Raw genomic sequence first — 27,151 nt, forward strand, 5'->3', positions numbered from 1 at the left:
ACTAAACTTTGATTCTCTTCTCCTATCACTTTAGGCATGGCTATTTTCAATTTATGGTGAAGGGAGCTTAGATCTGAATCAAACCCTGAAGCAAGAGAAGCTTACACAATACCATTTGCAGGGTAATACATTCTTCAATAGCCTGCTTTTGACAGACTGTCTTAAACCAAAGTTGTTTAGACATATGAAACAGAATGGCCTAATCTACAAACAAGCAAACAAAAAAAGAAAGAAGGAAAGTATTCCAAATATTCTTCTGCAGCTCCTTTATCTGAGTGAAAAAAATGAGATCCAACAATCTCACACACAGGACAACATATGGATGTTGTTTTTTCTGTGCAACAGGCATATCTCTGTACAGCCAGCTAGTTTGAAGATTTTAAGGTTTCAGCACATGAGAAGTGCATCACAGTCAGCTATGAACAGCGCAGGATAACTTGAGTAACAATCCTTGTTGCTCATTCAAAAATCTCTACTTCTAGCAGCTACCTCTGCAAATGTGTAGGTCTGAATCCATGCATGACATCCAAACAGTAAAAGAAATTCAGAATAAATAGAAGAACTTACTGGCTGAGTATGTAACATGTAAAGAAATAGCTGACCTAAGGCTGAAGTTCCATGCAGGTTAACCTGTTCCCATTTATTCTAGTCATTTACTTCATTGTTCATGTATGCAGTTAAAAAATCTGGAGAGTGTAGTGTTCTCCCTTACCTCTTCAAATAGGTAGTTAGAGTTATATTTCACAGCTACCATATACTAAAGGGCAGGCAGCAAATACCTTAATAATATAAACAGGAAGATGGATTGTCTTGCATTGAATCCACACTCAGAGAAAATACAAGGAGTGATTCAACAGGCACATAACATTGTTTGCTTTAAAGCATATGAAAGTTCCTGTTGGTTGGAAATTAATCCTGTGCTTAGCTAAGACCATACTGTAATTAATAAGCAAGTAAGAGGAATGTTCTGCTTATGAAGATAAAAACTAAGGGATTTGCATTTCTTTTCCTGCAGTAGCTAACTAAAATTTCATCTGAGCCTGGAAGTGATGTGATTGCTGCTTGTTTTCAGGTTTGCTTCATATTATCACACAAACAGAGAAGCCCGACTTCATCCTTCAGAGCACCATCCAGAAACTCTGACAAGAGGGCATGAAGTGTATGGTAACATGAAGCAGAATGAGAACAGGAAGTGGTGCCTGTACAATGGGGCACAAAGTTTTGTGTATACTTTGGGCATCTACGTGGCGATCACTCAGGTTGGCGGTTTTACTGAAGTGGGAATTCAGCTTAGGGGTCTAACTTGATATGTGAATAGCTACACAAGAGCCTATGCCTAAGAAATCATGAGAGAGATGCCCAAGCCACTATTAGGGTGAGGTGAATGCTGTGTTAGAGCAGCTGATGAACTCAGGTGCTTTCAGCCCTAGTAACTTCACTGACTACATTCCTAATATTTGCAGGGAGCTGCAACAGTAGCACATGTATAAAAGCCTGTATTGTCAATACCAAAACATGCATGTCTGGAGCCAAATTCTTCCCTTCAAGTATTTATTGCCAAGCACTTCATGTAACATCTACAATTATGTTTCTATTCTACTTGAACTTACGGTAGCAGTTTCACTCACAAAGCAATTCACCCCAAACTGAACAGTGAGGAAGGAATTCTCTGCAGTATTTGTATCAATCTGCTCTTTACTCCCCCACACACATTAATGCCATGTTCTCCGACCATTTCTGTTGAAAAGGCTCCATACACCTATTTCTCTGATCTGACAGAAGATCAGCCACTCTTGGGTTCAATATTGAAGAGCACTCCACACCACAATCTCATCTCACAGCTGTGTGACAACCCACGCCCTGCCACTCTCAAGAAGAGAAAGAAGAAGGGCAAGACAGGGCTCCGTGCTGAGCACGAATGGGGTAACAGAGGGCACCCTCCTACCGTCTCCTGCAACGGCCTCTCCCTGCCCAGGGCTTGCAATCTCTCATCTCCTGGATGCCACCGATGCCTCTCTTCTTCCAGCTCACTGACTCTCCTCTCTGACACATCCAGTTTTGCTTTCACTTCTGCCAGCTGAAAAACAAGTGACACACCATGATGGACTGACAGGGAATCCAGAAAGGTACAGCTCCTGGAAGGTGCCCTGAAATCCTTCCCACTGATTGCTGTGAAGGAATGGATCTGGTCATGCATAAAGTCCCGAGATATTGACTTTCTCCTCCAGGCTCTGCTGCTCTGTCTGCAGTGGAGACTCCCAATGACCCCAAGCAAATTCTCTATTGGGATTATAACCCACTTGGGGCTTGCACTGCTTTTCTGCCAAAGAACAGTTACCATGGATCTGTCCCTACAAATGACTTTTCCATTTACTGTTCTTTCATTTTTCCTTTTGCAACTTGGACTCCCTCTGCAGTGGTGCACTTCTAAACGGTCTAGCCAGAGGCACAAAATGGTCACATTCTAAATGAGGAAGAGCCATTTAAATTCCTCTTCTTTGAGGAGGGGGGAAGAAATTCCAGATCTCAGTAAAGCTTACTGGAAAATATCAGAGAGAAAATTTGCCTGATAAGCACGAGGTCATTTACAAACTTCCTTTTCATAAAACGAAACAGGAGATGAGAAGTGTCAATGAACCAACTTGGCTTTTGGAATACCAGGCAAAATTATAAGCAACCAATTTCACTGGGCAGCTGATTATAATGTCTGCAGCAAAGATGCCACAAAGCCACACGCAGGGAATGAAAGCTGTGCCGATGGGTCTTAACCAAAAGAAAAAAAACTTACCTTTAGAGGTCCCTTCCAACCCAAGACATTCTATGATTATACAGAAAAGTATTTATTTACTTTTTTTTAAATTTTATTATGAGCTTTATTATAGGGCAGTTTCTCAAAAGTAAAAAAGTATCCCTGCTTATAGAAGGCAGCATTAAAGAAGGATTTATCTGAGAGTTTCCCCACCACAGGCAGCCCCAGTGAGCTTCCAGGCTTCACAAGCCAGCCATAAGAGAAGGGACAAGAACAAACAATGAGATGACGATGCAGATCAGTGGCCACGCACACCAGACCCTGCAGGCTAATTTTCAGTCAGTTGTGGTCTGATGTATTGAGCAATTTTTGTTACTTTGTGGAGGACATGAAGTGTCTGCTGTTAGGTCCCTACTTATTCAGGGGATGCCCTCCTGCTCTTCTTATTTTGTCCTACCTAAGACTGAACATGCATTAGCTTCACTTTTGTGTGATAAAGATTTATTTAACTAGTGAGCTAAAGACAAAGTAAACATAATGCCTTTCCTCCCTAAGATACTTCCTATAACTATGGCTGGTTGGTATTTAAGCACAGACTTAACTATCAGCTGTGACAAATATATTCCAATAGTAGTAGTCAACATTGTTACCTGTTTTTCATAAAGCTGTTTCATACGTCTGAATTGATGATCCCATTGCTTGTTCACCTCCAGAAGCTGTAATTATCAGGAAGTCACAGTAAATATCCCTTATTTTAACACTGTCAAATAACTAATGAACAGACAGGCGCTCTAATCCTCCAGCTATGAGTGTCCACAGCCTTCTCACTATTTGACCAGTTCATTTCAGAAAAAGAAAGTTCAAGGTTTGGCAAACTTTACAGCCCATCTGCCAGCGCTTTGGTATTTCAGTTAAAAGTATGTGAACATTCAGGAAGTAACAGAGAAGACACGCAAATACAGAAGCTGCAAGTGAATAATTTGCAACACCGTACAAATTCCAAGCTGTAACTCCTAAATGGCCAAGGACTTCCATGTTAGTTTGCTTCAAGATCCGCAAATATATTTTCAGTTAGAAGGTCCTGGATTTCAAACAAGTGAATTGAAGACTCCTATTGACTGCACTTACCACTGGGTGCAAACCCCACTTGCCTTTCTCAGTGTCACTAAACTAAGCAAGCACAAGCATGCACATGCAAGGTGGGCAGACTAGCCAACACCATGCATGCAGGTGGTAGGAGTGAAGTCAGTTTGTGTGCATTTTGATTGGAGAAAGCCAAATATGACCTTCTGAAGCATTTTCCTTTGTAGGATATAGGGTCAACCCTTTATGATGCTCAGCAAATGAATGACTTCCAGTTTGTTGCTACCTGTGACAAAGACACCTTTGGCTCTTATAGTGGTTCCTTGGCTTTTACAATAGAGCTCATTAAGAAAATTTGCCCTTTGTACTATTTAAATCTCTGCTCTTCTAGGTTCATAGCCATGTTACAACAAGTCATCATTTGTTTTTAGGGACAGTTCTCCAAATATAACTCTGCCTAGCTTGGCAGAGAGAAGTAGGACTATAGGAACATGTTTAAACATAAGTTTAAGTGCTAGCACACTTTTGAGCTTAAAAGAAATGCAAAGCAGAAAGTCTCCACAAAGAAACTGTGTGCAGGATGAGATTCTTCAGGAAAAACACAGGCCTTGCTGGACTGGAAGGTAAAACCATCTGTAGCATAAACACGGTGCAAACAACAGTGATAAATCATTCCGCGATTTCCTGTCCCAGGCATAACTACTGATACTGCAATGTCTGTCTTCAAGGCTTTGTATGTAAAGGTTAAGGGTAAACTTAAGATTACCTCTTGCCTCTGTCTTTCCAGTGAGAGAATCTGTTGCTCAAGAGAACTGGCCGATTTAGTTTTCTTTTTGGTCAGTAATATGTGCCTTGACTGGAGAAAATAAATGTTAAAAAATTAATGCTTTCAGCATCCTCTCTTCAAGTTAAAATTATCATATAAAGCTCCAATCCACCCTGTCATGTGTGTGTAAAGAGGCTGAAACTTAACATTTTCTTACATTTCAATTATTTCAGTACCTTTACATCTTCTGACATCAGATTCTGAAGTGTACATCTGCTTCAACGCTGCTCAGTCTGTGTTCTAATTGAAGCATTATGCAAACAGAAACTGAAATAAACAAAATTCTGTCTATTTGTACCATCTGAGGCATGAAGCACAAAATAGGATTTTAATTATCTTACAGATGGTAATACAAACAAGTAGTACAAGCCACAAAAGTTGAGCATAAGTTGAAGCGGGTGTAAGTAATACCCTTCATTTATGAGAACTAGGATAATTAGCAGTATTGCCCCTGGTAAGTGCTTGCAGACCCAAGGCAATAAACTTTAGCATAATGGGTTCAAAACAAGCAATACAGAAAATAAATAGGCCTTTCAGAGAAATTTGGAAATCAGTCTGCAATTGTTCCATTTTTTAAAGCGTGGAGGTTTGCCCATGCAGAACAACAGCACCTAAACCCCTCATTTTTATCATGCTAATGTCATATATCATAATTTCCAAGAAGTTTCTACAGACTGTCACAAAAACAAACATGTGATTTGTTAGAATATATATAGAGAGATAAATAAATATTAGGAGAACTGTACTGGAAAAAAAGGCATGATTGTTTTTCAAATCTGGGCCTCAGGTGCATACCTTATGATTCCTATAAAAGTGTACAGGACAACTCAAAAACTTAATAGCTATGTATACACTTGGCACCAACTAGCCCAAACACTTCTAAAAGTTGTTGGGTCACTAAAATTAACTACTTTCTACCATTTGTGTAACAACAAATTAAAATAATCAGATAATTTTAGAGTGTAGGAAGGGAAACCTGCTAGGGAAGGTTATCTTTCTACAAGGGCTGTATCCAAAAACATTTCTAACATTTCCTCCTTAAACAAGATAAATCATTTGGACAACTCTACTGAACAAAGAAATGAGCCCATAATTGTCAATCTACTAAGTGACACAAATGGTGGCTGCACCAGTTCAAGCCATTCTTGTTCATCAGACATTACTTCAGAGGACAGCCAAAACAGTCACTTACTTCTAGTGGATCTGCTGGGGTTTCCATGTCACTCATACCTTCCCATGCACATCCAAGATGGCCTTGAGCATTTGTTTCATTACGAGTCTTTGAAGAAGAGCAACAAACCAGATATTTTACATTAGCTAAAGGAGCAGAAGAACTGCCTTAAGACCCATAAGATCCACGAGTGCTGTCTGGAAGCAGCAGAGGTTCAGAAATAAGTGATGGAATTCTGTTTTCAACCTTTTCCTCCTTCCTTGCTGGGGCTTCCCAGAGGGGTTGAAACACACTGCCTATGACTAATATGCTGGGCAAGGCAATAGCGCCTTAGTGTGCATGTAAATCACAATTGCAACCCACTGGCCAGTTCACCCCAGGAGAGGAAGTTGCACATCTAAGGGAAGGAAGGCTATATTTTTTCAGTAAATAAGAGGACAGGGTTTTCTATCCCTGCTTCCAGTTGAAAAAAAAAAAAAAGGACTTATGTAAGCATGACAAGTATTAAGTGACACTAGGACAGTATGAACTATCATGATAGAAAAGTCAGTGAGTCATGCTTCTAAATAATAGGCAAGTCTGTTAACAGCTATGGGGAAGAGCACACCCATACTAACCCCAAGACATTTAGGGGAAAACCATGATTGGAAAACTGATTTACGTCCCGCTTTCCAGTTGAAAAAAAAAAAAAAGGACTTATGTAAGCATGACAAGTATTAAGTGACACTAGGACAGTATGAACTATCATGATAGAAAAGTCAGTGAGTCATGCTTCTAAATAATAGGCAAGTCTGTTAACAGCTATGGGGAAGAGCACACCCATACTAACCCCAAGACATTTAGGGGAAAACCATGATTGGAAAACTGATTTACGTGCCCTGAAGAAAAGTTGTACAGAGATGGACAATGACAGGTGTTGTAATTCTTCTCTTAAGGACATCATATCTGCAAGTTCTAGAAATTACCTTATCTATGCACACATCTAGCTTCAAGCTAGTCAGGTCTTTGCTTGAGTACTCAAGGTACCCAACACTTCAAACTTGTGTCTTAGTTTCCCATTTGGAAAGAGAGGTTAACCTTAATAAGTTAAACTCACAGAAAGGTTTAACAAAGAAAAGGCTTCCACAGGCTTCACATCCAAAGTCAGGAAAAAATAGAAAAGTGCAAAGTATTGCTGTCTTCAGTCTTGGCATTGTGAATAATGAAGGCTTTGAGAAGGAAGCATGAAAGGAAAACTATTTTCCTTATTGTGGAATGATCTCTGGGTCTGAGGCTTTTTCAGTGGGGGCAGAGGTTGCTTATTTCCTTTTCAAGAAATGGAATGAAAGCTAGCCTGTGATATCTGACTTAAATTAATATAAATCTGTGGGAGTTCTTTCAGTTTCCAAAAACGATTTAGACAAAGTAAAGTAATCCTGTTACATGCTGGAATTTAACACATTCCAGATCACTGGTTCGCAGTGTGTGATTAAGCAGCTCATCTTTTGCAAGATACAAAACCCAATTTGAATGAAAGCTATTATAATACTTGCATATTAAATATATCCTCCCCACCTGACGTTCTCTTTATTTTTTCCTGGCTTATGTAGTGGCTGGAAAATTTCTGGGGTATAAAGAAAAAAAAAACACAAACACAAAAAAAACCCCAAATGTTATTTTAATAAAGGCATTTTAGATTCTACATAGGATTCATCTGACTCATCAAAAAATAAAAGAATTTCCCCTGTACTTATACCAAAACTAGTCTTTGAGCATATCCCTCCCAGGTACTGCATTGGTTTAAACCAGGAAGAACCACTGGCTGGTAACGCACCACAATTTCCACAATTGCAATACTTGACAGTTCTGCAGTGTATAATATACAGTAAGAAATATGACCCTGTAACTGTCAGACAATAAAACAAAGTAAACTTCTGTACCACCAAAGCAGGGTTGAGTGCAAGAGGAAGGCCATCCTCTGGGAAACAGACATGTAAGAAGGCCACGTTCTAAAGTGAAAAGAACTTAGTAATAGTTAAACTGTAAAATCCCCATAGTGCAGAAGGAAGAGGAAGCAGCACACATTTTTAAAAGGCGAGAGTATTATAATATTATCAAAGTTTATATCAAATCAAAGCTTACACCTAATGACTTCAAATCTCATTGCAGAAGTAGGCAATACCCCTATAACACACAGAGGGAAACTGTCCAGTTGAATGCTAAATGTCTTCCAAGTGTTAATGTCAGATCAGAGAATGATGACATCTCCTTTCACCCACAGTCTGCCCGTCTGCAGCAGCTGCATCTGCAGCACCCCTTAGCAGGCTGTCACTGCACGTTTTTGGGTTCTTACTGTACTAAAGTTATGGCACATGGGGAGTTTAGAGGCAGCTGCTGAAGGAGAGAATATGGTAGTAACTAGACACAAGTGACACGAACATCCACCATCTTCTCACAATGTCCTGCTACCTTGCACTGGCCTGCAACACTCCTACAGATTATAAACTCATGGAAACAGCCTATCTAGAAAATACCAACACTGAGAACTTCATAAAAATACAATCAGAAAACTTCCACTTTCCACACCTGCTCTCATGGACAATAGCCCTCAAGCCCAGACACCCTCCCTTATCCCAGCTCCCGGACTCAGCAGGTCCATCACCATTCCAGCAGCAGCTAAGCTGTGGGAGAAAGCGTAAGTTGAACAGCTGTGTTTTATGGTCTGGCCTGCTATGGTAAACCAGCCCCAGTTTCCTAATCCCTCACAACAGTGCACTGCAATGTGCTACATGAGGTGCTGAGCAGTCCCTGAAGCAGGGAGAGAAGAACAACCCCAGGGCACATCCCTACTCATCAACCGCAGCTCCCACTTGAAAGATGGTGGTCAAACTAGTTTGAAGAGAGGATGAGGCTAAGACCCTGGAGTGCACAGTTGTTACTATTATTCCATTCAAAAGTTTCCTGGAAAGCCAGGTGGACATTAGGACACCAAGTCCTTTGTTGATGGTATCTTAATTACTGTATTAATGACTACTGAAAGTGAATGATTCTCTGTCAGATTGGAGGATTTGAAGGTGCCATTTATATAGATTTTAACTGGCTTCAACACTGTTCCTTTCAGCATTTCTCCTTCCCATAACACTGTGAGAGAGCTGGGCAGAGCTAGAGCAAAAGGTGAAGATCCTGGAAAAGCAAAGGCTATAACAGAAACAGCAACTCCACATCTCTGCCTTTCCATGCGAAAACTACCTGCACATTTCATAGACAAATTCACAGTTTGTCTATTTTCTCTCTCTTTGAGCTTACTACAGTGACTGAGCAACAACAGCCATAATCCTTTCCCACACCAGGACTATGCGTAAGAGTTTTGAGTCGAGTTTTGCCATCTGCTGAAATAGGTGTTGTTTGGATGCAGTTTGGCATCATCACCAAATGCAGTTTATGGCCTCATTGATTTGGCACAACTTTCATCTAACATTGCATTCTTGTTTGAAAGATGTAGCACTCCCTGTTAGCCAAAAATAAGCTCTGAGCTAGCCATGCCTGGGTGGAAGCTCTTATCTTCATTACTACCCTTCACCCTAGATATACATGTTAAAAACAATGCCGTATTTTCATGCACCATCTTAGCTATTGCTCTTCACCATGAGCATTTCACACAAAATGCAACAGAATAGAAATGGCACTGAGTACTCTTCAGTGCCTAACCAGGCAACCTTAGCATCCATATGGATAACGCTGACACACATTTGCACAGTGCCTAAAGTCAAATGCTCTTACATATATTTGATAGGAAATACATTTAAAAGGAGACAATGTGGTATTCAGGAATAGTGCTGTTCAGTTGTGCAAGCAGCTTGAGGGGAGAGAGGTAACTTGTTCCATCCCTCACAAGCACTTTCTGTACCAATTGCCATGTTAAGAACAGTACTGGATATTGGAAAGAGCAGAATATGTCTGAAATCTATGTGAATAGAAAAAATTTCACTGAGTAGGGAATAAAAGGTCAAGCTCTTTTCACGTGGTGGTATTCTTCCAGCAAAAAACTAGGAGAAACTGAAATAAAATGGTTGTCTCTCTCTGTAAAAACAGTTAGTAGCACTGACAGGAGACAGACAAGGAGATGACAATACTAATTTTCTTTGGTATTGCAGAGATAAAGACAACACTACATTTGTCAGTCTGTTGCTAAGCAACAAAGAACAAATTAGTTGTACAACAGCATTACAGAAATATCCTTGAAACGTTTTCATAGTGAAAGATTTTCATTATTTCAAAAGACTTCTACATTTTCAGAGTGTTGGAGCTTCATTCTAGGAAAGGCTACGGTTACAGCATCACAGAACAGGCACTCACAAATTAAGATAATAAAAGCTACTTGTCACTTGTGAAAATTCTGTCTGGCAGTAACTGCAGTGAAACCAAGAACCTTTAAAATGCTTGATTCAAGTAAAAGTGTATTACTCCTTGATGATGACCAAATCAATGTCAGGTATCTGCTGTGAGGTTTGTCAGGTTTGTTTGTTTGGGTGGGTTTTTATCTATTGTACTGTTCAGTTGCAGAATTGTAGAAGCCAGATTTACTCTGAGATTACTTGGGTACTTCTGGGAAGCCTTCTGTTTGCTCACATTTTGATCAAGCTTTGCTTTTGGCTTTATTCCTGAAGCTGTTGTTATGCCAGCAGTGCTTGCTAAAATATTCATTGCAATCTCTTTTCCCATTCTGGTGCACATGGTGAAATGGTAAAAACTGAGATATTTTAGTTGAAGAATAAAATCAGCTCTGAAACCAGAAGAAGAAACTGCCTCTTCCTGTCTAAACCATGTGCTTCACTCAAAGAAGTGTGGTAGAAAGGGGTTTTCCCTTAAGTAAGTATGTCAGCCTCAACCTTTTTGTGCTGTTCAGTTAGGTTCTCACTCCAACAGAAAAATACGTGCAGATGCAAATGTGTGCCTTAATATGTGGGAACCGGATAAAATTAGAGCAAGATGCGGTTTCAGAGTCAGTAAAACATAGCACAGGCTTCTGTTGCAGGTTTTCCTTTATCCACTGTTGTCCATCATCCCCAGTGAGACTAACCGTAAGGGAACAGCTACTCAAGAACATACACGTTTGCAAACTGAAGCCTGATAATGACAATCTAAGTTTCATGCACAAATAATTGGATAATAATTTTTAACTGTATCAAACAGGCTATTTTTAGGCTCACAACATAGTTGTTGCAAGTCCAGATAGCCTTTCAATGAAATTTTTCTCTTTCTCACTTCACACCCAAAAGAGTTTAGGTGCTTGAAAGCTAACTGGAGTTTTTTCAACCAACTGATCCCATAACATACATTATGTCTGTCAACTTAACTCTACATTGACACGTGGCTAATTATTTTAGTTGCTATTCTTCCTTTCTTATTTTATACTTTTATTTGCCCTCACCTCCCCCAGAAAACATCCTTCCAGTGTGTAAAATCTTAATGAAGCCCTAAATATAGTGAAAACATTCTGCATTAATAATTTTTAATAATAGTTGGGTTTTTGATGCATAATATTTAGTCTAGTTTTTTCCAGTTGAATATAATCACCTTTGTAATTCAATCTGAAAAATGAAGCTGCTTTTTTGTGGTAGGCAATACCATTCTTTGATTTCTTACATTAAAACAGCAAATTGCTTGATCCTTTTGGCCTTCAGTTTCCCGCTCTGAAGAAGACAGAACAAGGAACCCTTTCCTTCCTGAGGCACACTTTGAGGACAGGTATTTTGACAGGGCCCCTGCAAGACTAGAGCTTGCAATCATTCTTGTTCTCATACTCTCCTGCTGCTCATCACAGCAGTTAAGTGGTGTTACAGAAAACAGGGGGAATAGATAAGTAGATGTGAATTAGAAATTATCAGTTGTTCTAATCAGTAAAAGATTTCATCATATGTTTTCCTTTTTTTGAAGATGGCTTTAGTAAAATTAAACACATCTGCTGAGAAGAGCTTAAATCGGTATAAAATAATGATGCCACACTAATGTCTTACCTCTCATTCCAGCTTACCACTTCAAAAAAACCCAGATAGCTTTCTCACCTAGACAAACTACATTTAGAGACACAGGCAACCCAGTATTTTATATTAGGCAATACTGACACAGTGTTCTGTGTGCAGTGCTGAAGTGGAAATAGCTGACGTGAGCACATCTTTTTCCTCCTCACAACCCCCAAGTCCTTTCCTACCTCTCCTCTTGTTGGAAGAAGGCTAATGTGGGGGACCAGGTGTTTCCACAGATCAGCTGTGGCTTGCTGTTGTGCCCTGTCGTTTCATAGCTCAGTACTACTTGGATTCTGCATTGTCTTCTGTTTAAGCATACTTACTCCTCTCCTGGGGCCAGGAATCCCCATTCCTCCCTGTGGTTTCCTGGTTTCCCTCTCCCCGTTTCTAATCCCACTAGTCTGACCCTGGGGCATCTCCTTTGGCTCAGCTCAGCTTCACATCCTGAGGTTGTGAGTCATTTTGGAGATGGTGGTTTACATGTGAAAGGAGCTATGTGTAATTTTGGATTTCATAGAAGAGAGTCAGTCATCGCTCCTTCATCTCCTCATCCATTTCCTGCATCACGCCTCAGGGAGCAGCCTTCAGAGGTTTCCTCCCCCTCCTCCAGCCCCCGACTCTGTGGTGAAGTTAAGACAGCCAGGTAAGAGTGTGACTCCTTGCAGGTGGATGGCAATCACTCCTCTCTCCCTGTCCTGGTTTGCAGAAAACAGGAATTTCCTCTTGTTCTCCTACAGTACGGTAAGCAGCTTGCAATTTCAGGGCAGAGGATGGAAACTGAGAGGGAAACCTAGAACAAGTTTCTGTCATGCTTGTTAACCACTGCTTCACTGCAAGCAAAGAGAACCATCTTAGCTGGTGGCTTATGATTTTCTGTTTGTAATACCACAGAAGCGTGGATTTGAATCATCATTTTTCTTCTTCTTTCTTCCTATTTATCTAAAAGCCTTTCTCATGCTCCCAAAGATCTTTGTCCCCCCACACCTCTGCTCACCATCAGTTAAATCAGAACAACCAAACAGCCTAAAGAAATGTCAGTGTTCTTGAGGTGTGCAGTATTTTTGGATCTGTAATATTCAGAAGGCACAGCTGGCTACAGAGGGTAACACTTTGAATAACCAGTAGGTTTAGTTTATCTTTTAAAGCACTATAAACCATATCTTCTCTCTTAGTCTTCTCGTAACAGAAAGAAGTTGCATATGAAAAAAAAAAAGTGTAGGAAGTTTATTGCATAATTTCAGAAATCAAAAAGTTTCATGCATAATCAAGTCACCAAGGGAACATCCCCTGAATGTTCTTTCCTGGCAGATCAACGTTGCAAAAGCAGACTGAGCTTACCTTAAGGGAACACAAAGTTCTCTGATGGTCTGGACTCTCTTGGGCAATAGGTTTGGGCTCCTGACACAACTGATAAGTGTTATTCTTCTCTATCAGGTTTCTTATTTCAACATCAAGCTCTTTACTTTCACACCTGTTTGGAAAGAAATAGCAATGTTACATATTCTACCAAAACTTGAAGTGCAGAGAAGGTAAATTTGTCATCTGCCTTCTGAATGTGAGAATGCAGACAGCAGTGGCAGTCTGCATCAAGCTCCTGCTGCCTTCCTTCCTGGTATGCAGAGAGCAGCATCAGAAAACCTTTAAGTGCTTTGTGGCAAAAATTGATCTAAAATATTTAAACACTCAGTCCTTATGAATTTAACTACCTTATGCCTACAAAATCCAAGTCAACCCTTTGAGGGATTATTTGAAGATGGGTCATGTGCCCTCAACCCCACTCATCTGCCCGCAGTTTCAAGAATTTTATATCCAGCTTTAACACAAAATGCTACCTAAATTATTAAATTGGTTTTGAAGTCCAAAACTAGTGCTCAGTTCACAAAGATTTTTAATGGCACATTTTGTTCTCTGTAACACTTAATAGATACCTGACATGCATTTTCAATAAAATGATAAAAAGGGGAAAAAAAAAATTAAAGGTTGGATCAGATGATCCTTGAGGTCCCTTCCAACCTGACATTCTATGAAAATTTTTTTTCATGAAATTTCCTTTTAAAAACACTCATATCTTGTAAAAACCACTCTGTCGTGACACACTAAAATTGTAACTGTTTGGTGAGAAAATTCTTTTATTTCAGACTCTCTGCTAAGGACACACAGGACTTATGTGCACTTAAGGGTTTGCTAGGATTTCACTTGATACACCACAATGGTGGAATGGGACTTTCAGAGAACTAACCAAGGCATAATTAAAACAAACCCTAGACCCAACCCAAGTTTTCAAGAAATACTCATGTCTTTTGCAAGCTCCCTTAATGTCCTAATCAGCTTAAACCAACTCTAAATATAACTAAAGCATGACCAGCCAGCAAACTTCAAGGCTCAAAAGTACAACCAACGTGTTACAGAAAAATTATTTCTTAATCTAGGCAGAAAATACTTCATTTCAACTGCCAGTAAAATTGAAAATACTAAGAATTTCTCAGCTATATTTACTGCAATTTAGACCGGCAATCCATAGGGATCGCACTGCAGGTTCTGAGGAAACTCTTGAAGGGCAATTGGTAAAATCCAATAAACAAACCCATCTATCGTAATCATAACAGTAAACAAGTCTGGTGTGGTTTTTTGCTGACAGCATAAAATGATACATTTTTTTCTCAATTTTCACAACACAGGGACTACAACAGAAATGCATTTTGATTTAACATTAATGAAAAATCTTTTGCAGAGGTACTACAATAAAATACCAACAGCAGCAAATAGGGACAAACAAAACTCAAGAAGCTGGAATGTCACAACAGTTTCAGAGCTGCTGTGAAGCCTGCCTGCACCAGCAAAAACAAGTTTTATGGCAGAAATAAGATATTTGGATGTGTTCTGAGAGCTAGATCTATAGCATAGGGAAATGGGACTTTTACACAAAAAAGCAAGACTGGGGTTTTTTGACACTGGAATGTCCTGAAGCACTGAACACAGCATATGATTTTTCTTCTCTGCAGAAAGATATTTCTTTATATTAACTTTCTATTTATTTTTTTTTTTAAACCAATATAACAACTAGTGTGCACTCAAAGAAGCAGAGTACCCGACTGAAGAGTATTTTCATTTGTTAGACCACTTTAACTGGCCATAACACCCCTTCATAGTCCTGACGATGAAGAGAAAGACCTTGATGCACATTTTGATGAAGCTCAGGAAGTGCAGCAGGCTGCAGCTGCTCTGGGTGCTGGTGGCAACTCCCAAAGCCTCAGCTGTGCGTGGGTGGCAGGTGAGCCCCAGCAGCACGGGCGCCACGTGGCAGCTCGTGAAGAAAACTACAGAAGGTAATCAACCACCCTTGCAATATAAATCCAGCCTTTTTATGCCTCGTGAAACATTGCAAAACCTTGGATGGACCAGTGCAAGGGGCAATTTTTCTTTTTTGAACAATTCTCTGCTAAGGTTCCTGGATAAGAAATTATCAGACAGCAGCATGACCAAGAGCTCTGCTTATAGCCTTCATGTTTAATTAGCTACATAATGTAAACTTTGCAACATAAGTAGTAACACCCCTTTTCTCTTAAGTGCACTTCTTGGAAAGCAGCATCTTCAGCCCCTTTGGACTCCCATGCCTGACACAGCCGAAGATTGATCTGTGTAACAGAATTGGATAGATGCTGTGCAGAGCACTCAGTGTTTTTCAGGAGGTTCAGAAGAATTAAAAAGCCACAGCACAGCAGCAATTGCTCATGGTGCAGGTTTAGGAAAAGTGCATTAAATTATATTTGCATCGTAAGGGAGAAGTTATTGCTGCAGCCTCCTTAGTGCCCCTATAAATGCAGCAAAAGGAAGGGAGAGGTTAAGTAAAGCTAGGTGAGATGTTACTGAGCAGTACTGAGGCATTTCAGGCAAAACTGTTAAAACCACAGGTCAGTATTTTCAGACTGCGCTTCCAACACTTAGGCAGCCAACCCTGTGCGAGATCAATAAAGCAACCAGTTTACAACTTAGCAGAGAGAAAAAATTCTGGCTTACAAGTGGCTTCCAGTCAAGGGTATTTTGCTCCTTGTTGCCCAGGGCTGCAGCCATATCCAGCTGCAGCAAAGCCAACTAGAGTTTAACTCTTCTACAGCCCCAGCCACTTTCCACCATCACCACCACTCTACTGCAGATTACCATCCCCAGCTGCCAGCACAACACACTCACACAGGCTTGGTCCAAAGCAGTCAGGGGTTTCCTAAACTCTTTTAAATCAAATAAGTGTCTTAGAATAAAATAACTATTCAAAATAAAGAGCAATGTCCAGGTGCAGCCCTGAGGACAATAAAAGATGGGCAGCAAACTCTGGCGGGAGTGCAGCAGCAAGTATTTAAGCAGGCTGCACTCATCTCTGGGGCTGGTTCAGCCACAGTGAGAGAAGCTGTGTGACCACAGCCTCCTGAGATCAGAGCATGAATCAAGCTGGGAAATACCCATAAAGACAGTGGGTTGGTTTTAAATATGTATTTTCAACCCGGAAGTGTTCATTCCCCTGCTCTGCTCTGCGCAGTTTGCCTGGTGCTGTGGCTGTAAATGATGTTCAGCTCTGGCTGCTTCCACCCAGTCTCTCTGCATTCTTATGTCTGGGTTTAGGAACACTAGGGTAAGAGCAGGAACCCACTGTGCCAAGGGAAAAGAAAGGCAACAATGAAAGACTCAAATCCATACAGATTGCTGCTCTGTAATATTTCTGTGTTTTGACATCATCTAAGAAGAAAAATAAATAAATAAGTCTACTCTGTTAACTGGATTTCTCAGTGCATTTGTTTTACCCTCGGTTTTTAGACTCAGGTCTAAAATGACAAATGATCTGAGTGCTTGAATACATCTTCAAGGTACTGGCGATTAGGAGCTACCCCAGAACAAGACAGTTCTTCATGACTAGCTGAGCTTCCCCTGGAGAGCTCCAGAGGGCACACAGCATTAGCTTCTGCAGCAAGCAGCTGTTTCAAAACTACTTTTGGTTTTGTGAAAGTTATAGGTACGTTTGTGCATCATTAATATCCTTACTTTTCTACGCTGTTGCAAACATTTTCTAAAACAAGGTGTTTTGGAGTTTTGATAAATTAAATCATGCAAATAGGCAACCTGTTAGGAAAAAAAAACCCACAGAAAAAATAAATCCATTCAAATTTGAGAGATAGAGGGTTTTCTGTTTTGTAAAACCAATCAGATATTATTAAAGCATTTTCATGTGGCTATATGGGACAAAGTATATCCCTTCTATGTGCAAAAGCTTTAAAAATTATCTCAAGATACAAAAAATATACAATTCATCCTCTTACATAGTGTGATTAATGCAGAAGCCAATAAAATACAAGAATATAAAATCTTTTTTATAAAGTTTGAGTTAGTTGTTACATTTCCTTTTTTTGAGAAAATTAAGACATTTCACACAGAAGCAGAACCCACAGATGTAATGAAGTACACTGGTCTCCCAGAAGAAGTTTTAGCAGCTTGTAGAAAAAGGAGCCCAACCTTACTCACAATTTCCATGCCATATCTGAAAAGTAGTATTGAATGTCCTCCTAGCCATGTCCTCCAAAAATAAGACATGAGGTCTGCTCTCTCTGGTTTGCAAGCTGCCATACCCATGCAGGAGTTCAGTGCTAGAGACTAACTACACACCACAAATTAAAGGTATTTTTATTTCTCCCACATATTTACCTAGATGCATTTTACATAGTTTTCACATCTTCGCACTGTTCCAATTTCCAGGTTCTATTGGCTTCTCATAATTTATTATTTCTAAATGACCAAATTCTTTTTACAGGTTTTTTTTTCAGCTGGGAACCAGTATAAAAATTGTGCCCAGCACATGCTTTGTGTGTGAAGAGAACTGAAATTCACATGCAGATCAATCCCACCCAGCTAAATAAACCGTGCTGGTCTGCCTGTCCTCACAAGGTCAGGCAATGAAGCACTGGTTGTGCACACACAGGTAACTGATTAAATCATGTGTGTAACTGAGACAGAGCAAAACCTGTTTGGCCCAAAACTGTCACCCAAGTCAGAATATGATGGCACCAGAAAAGAAGCATGAGGTGTGGACACCAGTGGCTTTAAATAGTAACTTGTGGCAGTCCATGTCCTGGTCAGGAGATGAACCAGAAGACAGAACCACGCTCACTACTACACTCTTCATATTGAAGCAGCAACCAGTTAAGCTCCTGCTCTGTGCTCTTTTGATGAGCCACATGCTTTGGGTTGTAGCAGCATAGCTTGATGGCCTAAAAGGACAAGTATATATCAAATAGCCAGGTACAAGCCCCATACAGAGACCCAGCTCTGCAGCTGGTACCATTTGTGAGCTCTTGGCTTTCACTGGTTTTCATTGGAAACTGGCATTATCATTGACTAACACAGGTTAATGGGGCAGAAATAGACAAACCCACAATATCCCAAGCCAGTTATTGCAAAATATTAATACCAAAGGAACGTAACTCTATTTGAAATAATAATTTCAAGATTGGTGAGCAGATGTCATTCTCCTGTGATAGGTGAAAGCAAAAATACACACCATTAACAACTATGAGAAAAAGGTTTTAAGCCAGACCCCAACACCATGAAGTCATATTTTGATGGGAAATTAATTCCAGAGTCTAGAGGTGAAACACATACTTCATACCCTGGGGTGGGCATTTGGGACACAGAATTCTTGCTTGGCTAAACCTAAGGAGCAGATCCATGAAAAAAAAAAAATACATTTTGGCATTGGAATTACAGAGGATGAACTGGATCAGATAAATTAAAAAACACGGCAAATTTCTAAGCAAAGCATTTCAGCTAATATTTCCCTTATTTATGACAATGCACTTCATTTCATAAAAAGGCCTTTAGAATATGAGAGAGAATAAGACATTACAGAACATTTAATCGAACTTGTACTAGAAATATACAAAACAGGCATAAAATTAGGCAAATAATTCTTAATGACAGTTTATGTGTAGAACTAGACTATTATTTTAGGCTCCAAATGGATGCAGGATTTCTGGACTCTTAATTCAGTTTTGTAGAATTCTCAGATTATTTTTTTTCATGCAAATACACTGGAATTTTTATGTTTAAATCTTGCCCTGTTAAGACTAAATAACAAAGAATTTCCAGTCCAACAAGCAATAGGAAGAATAAAATTTTGCCAAGAAAACAAAACCACTTTTGTTACAGAACAAGTGTTGTGGTGTCATGAACTCTTACAATTTTAGCAGATTCTGAGCTGACAAGAGAATAGTAACAAAATGGTGCAAGCTCCCTGAGGATCAGTGTTGCTATTGCAGTACTCAACACTAAGCAAGCGGATCTCCGCCCAGCATTTGGGCTTGGGAATTTGAGCCAGATCTCTTGAAATTGGGCTCCACTAGTTCTGTGTTCCACCTCAGATGTAGCACTATAAAAAACAAGTTTACTGGGCATAAAGCAGACTGCACTGGTACAAAGGCAAAAAAGAACACCTGGCTTTGATGATTATGAGAATATACAAGTGTTGTGGTTTTGTTTGGTTGGTTGTTGTTGTTGCTTTTTAAAGGCAACACATTTCAAGTTTTTCCCAACTTAATTTTTTCACTCAAGTTTCACCAGAAAAAACCCAGTGTTTCAAAAGCATAGCTGGAAAGCCAGCCACCGCCAGCAGCTGAGACCCACCTAGCAGAACTGCATTGTCTTCAGCCTGAGATCTCCCAGATGTTGCAAAAAAACACTGTGGCACTGTTGCTTCAGAGGTAAGCGTGAGACTAGAAATAATCTCACTCCAGTCCAAAGAAAAGAGGCCCACAAGGCGAGGTGTATGATAGGGGTTAAAACATGTACGCGCTGCGACTATAGCAGAGAAACCACTTAAACTTTCGCTCCAATCTGATGTAGCCAAAAACATCTGCCTATCACCCCATAAACGTCCCTACACTTCTGTTCCCTTTACGACAAAGGAATGGAGCTTTTAAGGCACATTTAATAGTCAGCAGCTGTTTGGCTGTCAAATGCCACATCTGGAGAAGCTGTGGGCTGTTAATGTGCACAGAAACAATTATTCTTTAATAGTTTTGCTTAATTTTAAGAATTACACAAATCACAACAACAAAAGAGGTGCATGTTCTTAATGGAAACACATCTGGTTTCTCTGCAAAAAAAGCCAAAAAAATAAAAAGGGCCTAGTGACAACTGAAGCTGCACCTATAATCTGTCCCATCTCAGTGAAGAGAGAAGTAAAGCTACTGATATACAGCCACTTAGTGTCTTCACAAATTTTGACTATTCTGCTCAAAAAATACGTAACATGCAAGAAGGTAATGACTAGCTGCTTCACATGGAATGGCACAGTACGTATCACTGGGTGCTGCTCCCCTCTGTGCCCAGTTTCTTGTCCTTTGGGACTGAGTTTCAACGCAGCCACCCCACTGCCATACCCTACACAGCCTGTGCACCAGAAAAATAACATCATTCCTCCTTCACTTGGATCTTCTGCTTAATTATACCACCAATACCAATTTCTTCCTGATGGACAGCATTTGGGCTGAGTTAAAACCTCAGGGAAGGCAATTAGCTTATTTTCATCAACTTCCTCAGGCTTTAAATGAGCCACGAATGAGTTACAGTTTACTGTCTCTGAAGAAGCAGTAAAAGGCACACTGTCACCCAGACTTATTACCCAGGACTCCTGTAGCTGCATGTGGATCACTAGTGGAAGTTCTGCCATGAAAATCAACCAAATTGAAAGCTTGGCCAAGTAGAGCCACCAAGTAATACATGCTTTCTGAGCAGATTAATTCCCCAATGAAACACACAAATGCAGAGAGCTGGTGGGAGATGGCAGCAAAGTGTTAAAAGAATGGAAAACTAAGAGCTAAAAAACAAGAAGTGTTTTCACGTGCTTGCTCTTTTTCTATGAAGATCAATAGCTATAAAAGCTTTCACCCTGTTTAGGACACTCTCCTAGCCTCAGTAGGTGCCTTTTCAAAAAGTTTCCCTTCCCACAGCCCTTTCTGGACTGGCTGCTTGCCCCACAAATCCAGCTCGACTGGCTGCTCACTCTACTCAGATCTTCCAAATACTCATTTCTGTGGAAAGGTATGATTCTGACATAATTACACAGTTGACATTTTTAACTGGTACTTTACACAGCTATTCTTTCTTTTCCCAAATCAGGCATCACCACAAACAGAACACAAGCTATGAACAGCCCACTTTGCCTCCTAGTTCAGCCTTGTCTGGGATGTGGATACATCAGCAACACCTTACTGACATGGACTGCACCATCAAGGGGAAAAAAGAAAACATGGTCTATTTGGGTCAGTGTCCCCCACACAGACCTGAGATATTTGCAGTGATCTTCTAACAAGCAGAATAAACAGATGAACACCATTTGGAAATAGAGCCAGGAAACTTAACATGCAGTAGCTGACAGAGTACAACCAGCTCTGTTAGGTCAAGACAATTTCTTGCCTGTTAGGCAGCCAAGCTGAAAGGCAGAGGAAGCTTGCTGTACGGCTCTCTGCATCACAGGTGCAAGTGACTGGCACGTGGTTTCATGAGGGATGCCATCGTGCCAGGGCCAGATGGGAACCTGGCACCTTCTTCGCTTCACAGAGACACACTGGGGTCAAACTACACTCTCGGCAGCAGCTCACAGTGTCTTGAATAATTGGGAAATGCCAGTACACAAGAGATTTCAAACCCAGTTACTTCACAATAAATTAACCCGGGTAAAAGCACTTCTTACAGGAAGAAAGAAGGGTGGGGTATTATTTTTTTGTCTTTCCTGAAAAATCTACGGTTACCTTAAAACAACTTTTTCTCTCTCTCTCAAATCCACACTATACTTACTATTTTTTAAAGCTACTTTTTAACCATTCTCATCTACCTCAAATTATTATTATTTATTTTTTTGGCCAGATGTTATTTACTGAATACAGCAGTACTTACTGAAGTATGCAAAGCTATTAATTTCCTTAGAGCTCCTTACCGCTCACTGACAAGACTTAGAAAGGCACTGCCATCTTCACAGACTCATTTAGAGGCTGTAACCATAATGTGACCCTCTTTATCTCAATAGTCTAGAATACATCACAACCTGATTATCTCTGTAGCCTACAGTACAACCTCTTTTACTGCTGTTATCAGCAGAACTAGTTTTAGTTCATGAAGAAGCAGATGCCCAAGGAGGTTGTGAAATCTCCACACTTGGAGATATCTGAAACTCACCTAGACAGGCCCTGAGTAACCTAAGTATTCCTGCTTTTAGAAGGAGGTCATTCCAGATGACTTCCAAAAGGTCCCTTCCAGCCTACACTATTCATTATGATTTTTCTTTTCTCAGTACTGAAAATTTCCGTGTTTCACTTATTTAAACAAAACTGATGCAGATCTCCATAGGACAGATTAAAGCAAGAAAAAGAACTATTAGACAGGGTGTCTGGAACATAAATTGATTGACATACGCAGGAAACTCTCAGATATGGATTTCCAATACTATAATGTAAATTACTTTTTAAAAAATAAAAACAAAATCAGTTTTCAATGTAAAATTAAGATAGTTAATACCTTTCCATCTCAACACACTGGTGAGGGTACAATTCTAGATGATCCTTTGCACCTTTATTCTTCCTTTTGAGATGGTCACAGTGAATCTATGAGAAACAGAAATGAAAAAAGGAGACGTTAGGGGTAAACAAAACATATTAACAATCGAGGAAGAAAAGTTTAAATACACAATTAAAATGAGACAAGAAAACTTGCCTGCATTTCTGTTTGCCTCTGCATATAGCATAAATGGCTGACAAGGAAGCCAGAAATTTAATTGCACCTTTACAGTGTTATCCTCTCTTATGTCCACCACTCTGTCAGGGACGGTATTGCTAGGGTAGGAGTAGTAACAGTCCCTGCCTGTGGTGACAAGAATCTATCCAAAGAGAAAATCTGTCAGCAGTCACAAGAACATTGGAAGTGCTGCAAAAAGGGATTTTATTATTCATCCTAAAAGAAACAAATACCTTTAAAACTCCAGATTTCAAGCCTGTACACATTTATTAGAAAAGTCATATGCTTCATGGAAGCATTCGGTAATATTACTGCTCCAAATGTATACTTAATCCTTTTTAAAGCTACTTTTTAATCATTCTCATCTACCTCAAATTATTATTACTTTTAAGAGTACCAAATTTAAGAGAATTTGAGTAATAAATCTGATCTAGATCACTTGGTGACAAAAGGAGCTATGTGTTAACTATTGTGCACAAATGTTTTGTTCAAGAACTATGCAAGCTGCTAACAAGCTTCTCTTTAGTCAGGGCCAGCTACTGTCCAGCACTGAATTTCCAAAGAGAAAGGAGAGATTTAAAAAAATCCACCTTTCCTAGAGAACAGGATACATATTAGGGTAGCAGTAAGCAGTCCACATTTAGATATTCCCTTTTATATGAAAACTCCAAACAGGCAAAAAAGCAAGCCTCTTTAATTACGAGGTAGCGCTCCATCATAAGTGCGAGAACAGATGATACAAGAGAGGGAGCCAACATCACCTCATCCAGAGGAGTCATTCTGTGCCCATGCTGCAGGCTGGTAACAGCCCTGGGTACGTTCCTTCAGACTACGTGGGATACCTCTTAATTCATCAGAAAAGAAGCCCAGAAGCCTTATCCTCATCTTTAGATCAAAATGACGAACAAAATTACCATGACAGTTGCTGGAAATAGAAAACTGGCAGGTTTTATAACATCTATGGTAAGGACAGCAACGTGATCACTGAGATAAAGTGGGGAGCCATAAAGAGCAAAATCTGCTATTTATAAGCAAATAAGTTTTCGATTACAAGTGACTCTCTTTATTGGTAACATCAGCTTAATGTGAAAGCACAGCCAAACATTTTATAGAAACCATGCTGCTTCATCTATGTGCAAAGCAGAAATTTAAAATAAAAGGCTGCCAGGAGAAGATCTGAGGTGTTTGGCATCCCTCCCCCTCTTAATTCCCATTCCTGCAGGCATTTCACACATTATAAATGCATCTGGTAATCACTAATTACAAGGATGCCATTAACAAAAAATGTCAATTGGGTTTCATGTGAAACTTGATTCCAGAGCGACCAATTTTTGTGAGTGTCTGTTTAATCATAACAGAAACATGCTGTAGTATGGAAAGTTGTATTTGATTTTAATGGGAGCTGCAGACACAGGGTACTAAGAAGTATTTTAGAATGCCTAAACTTGGCTTTAAGGCGTCTAACTTAAAAATATAAAATTTGATAAGCATTTTCCTAAAATGAACATTCTCTACCACCACTGAAACAACAAAAAATAAAACAAATTTACTAACTGAAATCTGACCATACTTGTCTGAATTTAAACAAGAGAAACCCAACAACATGGGATTACAACTGCTACTTCACCTCTAATCCATCCCACTGGATTTGGACATTTCATCAGTCTCAGATACATTTGCCAAGTTACGCACAGTATTGTAACCTTTTATGTGCTGAGAAACAGACCACTGAAGAGAAGATACTTTTGTTGGTAAAATTTATGCAAGAAGCAAAGCAGTTTTTAAAAACTGGAAAGAAAAAAAAAAAAAAGCAGTGAAAAACACAGAAAAAGGTATTTATTTCTTTGACGTGGCACTTCCAGTATGGGGAAATGCACAAAAAGAAGCTGCTAAAGCTGAGAGTTCCCAAATCACTGTATGGCCCAGCTGCACACCCAGCCAGCATAAATGAGCAGTTATCCAGAAGTCCTACTGCTAACATCTGCTGCGGTGGGGCGGCCCCCTCCCCTGCACCTCGACAAGGACCACTGTACATCTCCTGACTCTTAGTCATATGCAGATTTTTGTCCCTCAGCACTGAGCACCTTGATTTAAGACAAGTCTGCACATGCCAGCCCAGTTATCAGAAGCAATTTTGTTACCTTAGCATGGGAGTACATTCACCTTCTTCTATCCAGTCCAACATACAGTGAAGAAAAGTAGTAAAAAGTGATTCCAGTGATGGCTGGCATGAACCACCTGGCTGACCATGGTCAGGCTGGTGCCGGCTAAGTAGCATCGCCCCCTGCTTTGATTTGCCTCCACTGTTTCCCAAACTGTTGATGCAGAGTAATGGTTTGCCTTTCATTTCTTATGGGTTTTGTGGTGACAGTTCTAAAAGGCTTTTAATTTTTAATTTTTTAATTATTTTTTGTTTAAATTTTTTTACTCTTCCTAACAAAAGCAACAAGTCTGACCTGTGCTAGCAGCCCAAGTTTTCCTAAATCTAAAGCTAGTTATAAAACCAAGTGGAAAAGATCCAACCAGGTTATTATACTATGTGCAAGTGTTTGTTATTAAAACAACTTTTTTATAACTATAATATGCAATTTTTATTAGATCAGACAAATGGAAGCCAAGATGGATAAAATTCAGCCACTTCAAAGAATTAGGGCTCTGTAGAAAGCAAGAGGGTCATAATGGTCATGTAAAGGATTGCTCAGAATTACATAAATTTTCTGCTTTTTGTCAAAGCTTTTAAAAACAGGAACACCCGGCAATAAAACAGGATCAGTTTTGCTCACAGATTTATGGGGCTTTGCAATAATTGAAAATCCTTGGTAAAAGCATGCAAAATTTCCTTGGTGTTCACCTACCAAATTTATCACTGCTTTAGGCCCTAAGTGCTTCCTAAATACACCCAAAAGGCAAAAAAACCCCACTTTTTCATTAGCATATTAATGTGCATTAAAAATAAAGGAGTTTTCCACATATGAAAAACACATTTGGAGAGAAAAAAACCCACATTGTTAAAGAATGAGAACAAGACTCACTAATTCCAACAAAATCTTAATCATAAGAACAATCACAGCCAGACAGGCACTCATCATGCTGGAGTTTCCAAATGTTATCCAAAATGCATTTCACAAACATCTGAGTTGTAAATGTTAAAACCTGCACTGCTCTTGCCCCATTCTCTTTTTCTTTCTCTAAGAGGAGCATCCTATTTTCCCCAACCAAGCTCATTTTCCCCAAACCTGCTCTGTAATTTACTTGTTCTTCACTTCTACCAAAGACATTTTTTGGGACAGCAACATAGAAGGAATGTCAGAAATGAGCCAGCATAAAAGAGGCAAAGAAGGGAAAGGAGATTTTTGTTTTTCATGTCTAGTAAAATTATTTAATTATTCAATTTTAGAAAGCATCACCATAAACAGACATATTGTCACCTTTTCAGTGATATCCACTTTTGCATTGTGAAAGATCCAGGGTCTGTCACAGCTAGACCAAGTAAACTTACCTCATTTAAGTATTACCGATATTGCAAAATAGTTCCAAAACAAAGCAGAACATACATAATCGTAAATGCTGTTGATAAATAAGCCAGAAGGTTATACACTATCTGTGCGTGGCTGTTGTGTAGGAGGAGTGGGAGGGAAAAAGGGATTATTACTGTAAATGTGATCAAAATGGAAGAACTACTGAGGAAACAAAAAAGCATTTATTTGACGAAAGAGTTCCTAAACAAGACTCACTGAAACTGATCTGAAACAGGACTAAAAGCCTTCATTATTTTTTTGCTCTGAAGAAATAAAACATACAACATCTCTGTCATCTCTTCCTACCTAGATATGCTCAGGTCTGGTTCTCACAATAGCACTACTGTGCATTACAGCCAGCCTTCAACCAGCACCTACATTACAGGTCTTTCTGCTTCTGCATCCAACATTCTTTGGTGAAAATGCAATTTCAGTCATGTAAATGTAGCATGAGAAAAAGCCACACAGACAGACACAGCAGGACCTGCTAATTCTCTCCTTGCCCCGTTATCTCCTGATAAAGCACTGCAACTTCAGTATCAGCTAGTTTCTAGCTGAAATTTAAGATGTGAAGCTTGATTTTTCCCAAACATAAAGAGCAGTTTGGTTCCTCAGTTCTGTCTTGCCCAATTTGGTTTAGATAAAATGAAACTGATACCTGCCCAGTGTGATGCAGGAATATTTAATGCTGAATACTTAAAATTGATGTTACCAGTAAGTACAATTCTCCTTGGTCATGTCAACAGTAGATTCAGAACAGCAATCACCCCCAAGAACTTAATTCACAAATGCCCTCCCATGAAGCTGTGCTGTCCACAACTTGATAAGCCATTACATTTCTTGAGATAACTTCAAACTATACGACAACTGAAGTAAATTAAAACCTAAAACAACAGAAACCCCTTGAAGTGGAACAGACTGAGAAATCAGCCAATTAAAGGTTGAAAACACTATTTCTACCCAGATCTGAATGCTGAGTTTTGGCACAGAGCAGAAGGGATTCCAAGAGGCTCTGCAGTGTGGGTTCTT

General features: G+C 39.7%; 1 protein-coding gene across 1 annotated transcript in view; it reads right to left on the bottom strand.

Moving 5' to 3' along the window:
* Nucleotides 1-13,596, bottom strand: part of TNIP3 (TNFAIP3 interacting protein 3) — a 36,839-nt gene extending 23,243 nt beyond the window's left edge. The window contains exons 1-6 of the mRNA XM_009998577.1: nt 13,541-13,596; nt 13,173-13,305; nt 5,851-5,937; nt 4,599-4,688; nt 3,400-3,465; nt 1,946-2,077 (exon numbers count right to left, since the gene is read on the bottom strand). Of these exons, the coding sequence (XP_009996879.1) occupies nt 1,946-2,077; nt 3,400-3,465; nt 4,599-4,688; nt 5,851-5,937; nt 13,173-13,305; nt 13,541-13,596 (564 nt within the window). The remainder of the gene's footprint in view (nt 1-1,945; nt 2,078-3,399; nt 3,466-4,598; nt 4,689-5,850; nt 5,938-13,172; nt 13,306-13,540) is intronic.
* Nucleotides 13,597-27,151: the final 13,555 nt, after the last annotated feature.

The sequence above is a fragment of the Chaetura pelagica genome, unplaced genomic scaffold, assembly GCF_000747805.2.
Source record: "Chaetura pelagica isolate M959 unplaced genomic scaffold, ChaPel_1.0 scaffold176, whole genome shotgun sequence".
In the NCBI taxonomy this organism is placed as follows: domain Eukaryota; kingdom Metazoa; phylum Chordata; class Aves; order Apodiformes; family Apodidae; genus Chaetura; species Chaetura pelagica.